We start from the raw sequence: 6000 nt of genomic DNA, 5'->3' as shown, positions 1-6000 counted from the left end.
ATATATTCATTTGGCTTAATCCATGTTTCAGTTAAACACAGTACATTAAACTCCTGATCAGTAATGAGTTCATTAACCATTAGTGCTTTAGATGTAAGAGTAGTGGTGCACAATATATCAGCCGCAGATATAATATCGGCCGATATGGTCATTTTTTTACACATCGGTATCATTCCGATGTCAAAATAGGGCCGATGTGAACAGGCCGATAACCATTCCCGTGTATTTGACATGTATGTAGGCTTAAGGCACTTAGATGTGAGTGTGGGGGCAGGGATGTTTGTTTTTGAACGAGCGCATTTACACATCACATACTCTAGGCGCCAAAAACAGTCAAAAAGTCAGTTTGACTTTGATGAGGGAGCAACGATGTCGTCTGTCTGGGCGTTCTTCAAAGTGTCTGAAGAGGATCCTCGCTATGCTGTATGCAATGAGTGTGAGGGCTGGGTGATGCGAGGGGGAGTTCGTGGCAAATCATTCAATACAACCAATTTGATAACCCACTTAAAAAACAAGCATCCCGAAGCCTACAAAGAATATGAGAAACTAGCTAATGCTAACAAGCAGCGGAAGAAAGCTGCTGCTAACGCTACGGCAGCTGCACCAGTCGGCCCCATAGATCAAGCGCTGGAAAAGACCAAGAAATTCCACAAGAACCACCCGAAACAACAGGCATTGACCATGGCAATAACAAAGATGATCACTGTTGATGACCAACCATTTTCAGTAGTGGAAGACGAAGGATTCAGCAACATGCTTGAGGTCGCTGAGCCCCGCTATGACAAGCCAAGTCGTCGTTACTTTGCGGATGTCGCCCTGCCTGCCTTACATGATATCGTAGCCACCCATGTCCACAAGTTACTCTACAGCAATGTCAATGACATCAGTTTTACAACGGATATCTGGAGTTCCGACCTCAATCAAACAAACATGTTGAGTCTCATGACTCAGTGGATCAATGAAAACTTCAAGATGAAGAGAGCCTTGTTACATGCCCAAGAATTCCCCGGCTCGCATACAGGTAGGTGTGTTATTACCTTGTTTCAACGTTATAATTGTGTACGACTGCTTAAGTTAGCTGCTAGCAAGCAGAGGATGCTAATCTGCTTACCAGTTACTACTAGAATAGCTCAGCTAGACACGACCCAAACGATACAAACACGCCTTTTGGCGGATGCCGCCTTTTTCACGGCTGAATCGCGCAGATCCGATTTTTTTTAAGGGGGGCGTTGGAGTGTCTGATTATAATTTCAAAGTAAATTCTGTATTAAAATTACTAAATAAGCAAATGCCTAACGTCCATGAAACATAGGAAGTATAAGTATGAGAAGAAAACAGTAAATCAGAAAGCTGTGCACTTTTGCGCGAAAGCTGCGCAAAAGTGCACAGCTTTCTGATTTAAGCTGCGCAAAAGTGTGCAGCTTTCTGATTTACTGTTTTCTTCTCATACTTATACTTCCTATGTTTCATGGACATTAGGCATTTGCTTATTTAATAATTTTAATACAGAATTTACTTTGAAATTATAATCAGACACTCCAACGCCCCCCTTAAAAAAAAATCGGATCTGCGCGATTCAGCCGTGAAAAAGGTGGCATCCGCCAAAAGGCGCGCCGTTTGCATCCTTTTTAAATGGGTTTTTTAAATCTTTTATTCCAGGTACCACCATAGCCGGTGTGTTTGACGGCATGCTTACTGAATGGAGAATCCAGAAAGAAAATGTGCACGTCGTGCTTCGAGACAACACACGCAACATGGTGAAGGCGATGGAGGAGTGTGGTGTTAAAAGCCTAGGCTGTATGGCTCATCTGGGGCAGTTAGCAGTGCACGATGCTGTACTAAGCCAGCGAAGCATCGTTGACTCTTTGACTATAGCGAGAAAAATAATTGGACATTTCAAAAGCTCCTCCCTTGCTACCTCTCGGCTGAGAGACATCCAGAGAGAGATGGGAATGAAGACCAATGCCGCTTTTCCACTACAAACGCGGCTGAGCCGTGCCGTGCTGAGTCGAGCTGAGTCGGGCTGAGCGGGCCTGTTGGAGTTGCATTTCGACTACAACCGCGCTGAACCATGCTGGCTGGAAGTGGGTGGACACATTGGGTGGAGTTAGCGAAAGTGGGTGGACGTCACGTGATGTCGTTAAGCAGCGCAAACAGTGACATCAGTGACAGTGGCGGAACAAGTCAGAGCCGGGCCGGGGGCGGGGCAAATGACCGGGCCCTTTATTAAAGCTTATCATAACATCATTTTAGGCTACAAAATGTCCGCAACTGCGGTGTTTACCAATTTCAACACTACCGGGTGCAACTATGTTATTTAGTACATCAAGTCCTTCAAACGAACATGTAACTCAGAAACAAAAAACATTAGGATACTGTACATGGCTCATAATAAAACATCAATAGCCTATACTGCGCACATTATTTGAAGGGCATACGAATGAGCGCTCAGAGGTTGCAACGGTGACAGGAAGAGTCAGAAATAAAAGGAGGGCGGTGCAAACCTCACTGAATGCACTGTGTTTACCAATTTCAACACTACGGGGTGCAACTATGTTATTTTGTACATTAAGTCCTTCAAACGAACATGTAACTCAGAAACAAAAAAACATTAGGTGACATACTGTACATGGCTCATAATAAAACATCAATAGCCTACTGCGCGCATTATTTGAAGGGCATACGACGAGCCTTGCGCTCCGCGAACTCGTCCACGATGCTCTGTATGTCACTGATTCAGTGATCTTTTAAGCGGTAGTCTCACGACCCGGATAGTAAACAATAAACATGGAGGACATGGAGTCGTTAGTGTTGCTGGTCTTGGTGCTGTGGCTTGTTGTCACCGACAACGCCAACAGATACTGGCAAGAGCGTATAGATGAGGCGAGGCGCATAAGGCTTCAGAAATTCTCGTAATTCATAATTATTCTCCTTCCGGGTTTGCGGTGTTTACAGATCCCAGCGCGCTCGCGGGGCGTGTGTGGGCATGTGAGGACACGCCTCCTCACCAATCAGTGCACAGGGGAGTGTCTGCTCACGCCCCCAACCTCAGTCGGCACGGCTTGGCTCGCTTCAGCCCCACTCCAAAACGGTGCGAGTTTTAGGGGCTAAGCAGGGCTGAAACGAGCTGAGTCGTGCTGGTTTTTGGTAGTCGAAACGCGAGCCGTGTCGGGCTGAAGTGAGCTGAAGCGAGCTGAAGTGAGCTGAAAAAGGGTAGTGGAAAAGGGCCACAAGAGGCTACAACAGGACGTCCCGACGTGCTGGAATAGCACATTCCTGATGATGACATCTCTACTGGAACAGAAGCGCGCACTGGTCATGTACGATTCTGACCACGGACTGCCTGTATCTCTCGACACAAACCAGTGGAGTCTCATTGAGAAAATGACCACACTCCTGGCACCGTTTGAAGAATTGACGAGAGAGATTAGCTCGCATACAGCTACAGCTGCTGACGTGATCCCGTCTGTTGTGGCACTTAAGCGTTTTCTGAACAAGACAGCCAAAACCGACAGTGGGGTGAAAACAACCAAGTCTGCACTGCTTGAAGCTGTGAACAAGAGATTTGAAACCACTTTTTCCGAGCAAATCTACTACTTGGCAACAATCCTGGACCCCAGGTATAAAGATCGCTACTTTGATGCAGATCTCAAGCAAGCATTGAAAAACAAGCTAGAGAAAGAAGTGGACAAGATGACAGCATCAGTGACAACCAGCACTTGTGCCACAGATGGGCCTACACCAAAGGCAGAAGACGCCGAGCTAGAAGGTGAACCACAAAAAAAGAGGATGTGTACGCCAAGTGAAGGGCATTCGTTCCTGGACATGTTCAATGAAATCCTGGAGGAAAAGGAGCAGAATGAACAGGCAACAGGTCCAACGAGTTTGCAGGTAGGCTAGGTTACTATACTATTTGAATCAGAATCTTTTAATAGTCTTTTATTCAAATGAAGTATTTCATATTTCTTTGTGCGATCAGATCATTTATCGATGGTCAAATCTAATGAAGAATTGCAGTCCATAGTTATTATTGAACTTTCAGGATTGCTGGTGCACGCCACGGCTAACATGGGTGCATCTCATTGGGCTCTTTGCACATAAAATTGTAAAGCAGTATAAACATTTCTGGTTACAGACCGCAGTAGTCACGGCTGTGTCTCAAATCGCACACTTCTGTCAGCGCACTGCAATGTAGTGTGCAGTGTGCACTGAGAACTTGCAGTGCATTTTCCATGTTCAGTGTTGTCCCAAATGGATCACTGCTTTATAACACTTGGCGGAGGTGACGGATGTAACCACCGTTTAAATCGCCAACTCAAACAAACATTTAGATTGATGACTGTAGTTTCACTGTGGTTGTCAGTGTGAATGTACTATGCACTGAAACAGTGTTTGAAGTGTTCAAGTGCGCGATTTGAGACACGGAGTCACGTTGAAATGTTAGCAGCTAGCGTAATGTTAAATGAACGATTAGATGGCTACCGTTAAAGTTAGCGGTTTTGTTTGACTATCACTGACAGACTTGTCAGCTAACGTTCAAATGCAAGTTTGTGTGAGTTTTCGTTTATGGCGATTATTATGCAGCCAGTGTAACGAAGTAAGTGAACCGTATTGAAAATTGTTATGTGCAGTCTGTCTAGTCTAAAATTCAGTGATGGGTCTACTGGGCTGGCCAGTGATTGGGTAGGTGAATGAACAGTTATTTTATTTCATTTGGTGTCATGAATACAAATGTTGAATAATAATTTCCTGATGATTTGCCAGAGATGTATATTCATACACTTGTCTATATTTCTTTTAGGTGCATGGTTACCTGAGTGAGCCCACCATCCCCCGAAACATGAGCCCACTGCAGTACTGGCAAAGCAACATGAGCCGCTTCCCTGCCCTCGCCCCAGTGGCACGCAAGTACCTGTCTGCTCCATGTACTAGCGTGGATGGTGAACGTCTCTTCTCTGCTGCTTCAAATGTTATCAGTGAAAAGAGAAATAGGATCGGTACAGAGAGAGCAGAAATGCTCCTGTTTGTTAAGCACAACATTTGTCTGCTTTCAAAGCCCGGAAAGGCCAAGGTTTAGGCTTAACTCTAAAGTACATGGAAGTTTTAAAAAGTACTTCTGTACTTACAGTTCACAAGACTGCAAAAACCAGTGTCTGTTCAGTCCTGTTTGTTCTGGCTCCATTTTCACATTTTACCTTTTCCAATTCAGTACTTAGTTACTGTACTTACAGTTCAGAAGACTGCAAAAAATAGTGTCTGTTCAGTGCAGTTTGTTCTGGCTCCATTTTCACATTTTACCTTTTGTATTCTTTTGGCTATGGCCATTTAAGGCCTACTAAAGTACTTTAGTTATGAACTGATGTACAATGTATCAGTAATTTCTGAAAATAAATAACAAAATTAAAAAATGTGTTTTGGAAAATAACTCTGCTCTTTGTTTGACTATCAAAAATGTGTTTTCTGTACAGAGATATCGACATCGGTAAATATTGGTATCGGCCATAACAGCAGTGTTAATATCGGTTATCGGTATCGGCCACAATTTTCACATCAGTGCATCACTATGTAAGAGATCTAATATTTAATAGCCCCACCTTTAGATCAGGGCGGCACGGTGGCGTAGTGGTTAGCGCTGTCGCCTCACAGCAAGAAGGTCCGGGTTCGAGCCCCGTGGCCGGCGAGGGCCTTTCTGTGCAGAGTTTGCATGTTCTCCCCGTGTCTGCGTGGGTTTCCTCCGGGTTCTCCGGTTTCCCCCACAGTCCAAAGACATGCAGGTTAGGTTAACTGGTGACTCTAAATTGACCGTAGGTGTGAATGGTTGTCTATGTGTCAGCCCTGTGATGACCTGGCGACTTGTCCAGGGTGTACCCCGCCTTTCACCTGTAGTCAGCTGGGATAGGCTCCAGCTCGCCTGCGACCCTGTAGAACAGGATAAAGCGGCTACAGATAATGGGATGGATGGACCTTTAGATCAAAGGTGCTGGCAGCAGCTGTACAGTC

General features: G+C 45.0%; 1 protein-coding gene across 1 annotated transcript; it reads left to right on the top strand.

Annotated features, from left to right (window-relative positions):
* The first annotated feature begins 2705 nt into the window (after positions 1–2705).
* Positions 2706–5077, top strand: LOC132871335 (zinc finger BED domain-containing protein 4-like). The gene is made up of 2 exons (XM_060905447.1): positions 2706–3891; positions 4802–5077. Exons 1-2 carry the CDS (start codon positions 3280–3282, stop codon positions 5075–5077), a joined length of 888 nt encoding a protein of 295 aa, XP_060761430.1. The 5' UTR covers positions 2706–3279.
* The last annotated feature ends 923 nt before the right edge of the window (positions 5078–6000 follow it).

This window comes from Neoarius graeffei, chromosome 23 (genome assembly GCF_027579695.1).
Source record: "Neoarius graeffei isolate fNeoGra1 chromosome 23, fNeoGra1.pri, whole genome shotgun sequence".
NCBI lineage: Eukaryota > Metazoa > Chordata > Actinopteri > Siluriformes > Ariidae > Neoarius > Neoarius graeffei.
Note: the sequence above shows the minus strand (reverse complement) of the source record. Positions and strands in the feature narration are given on the sequence as shown.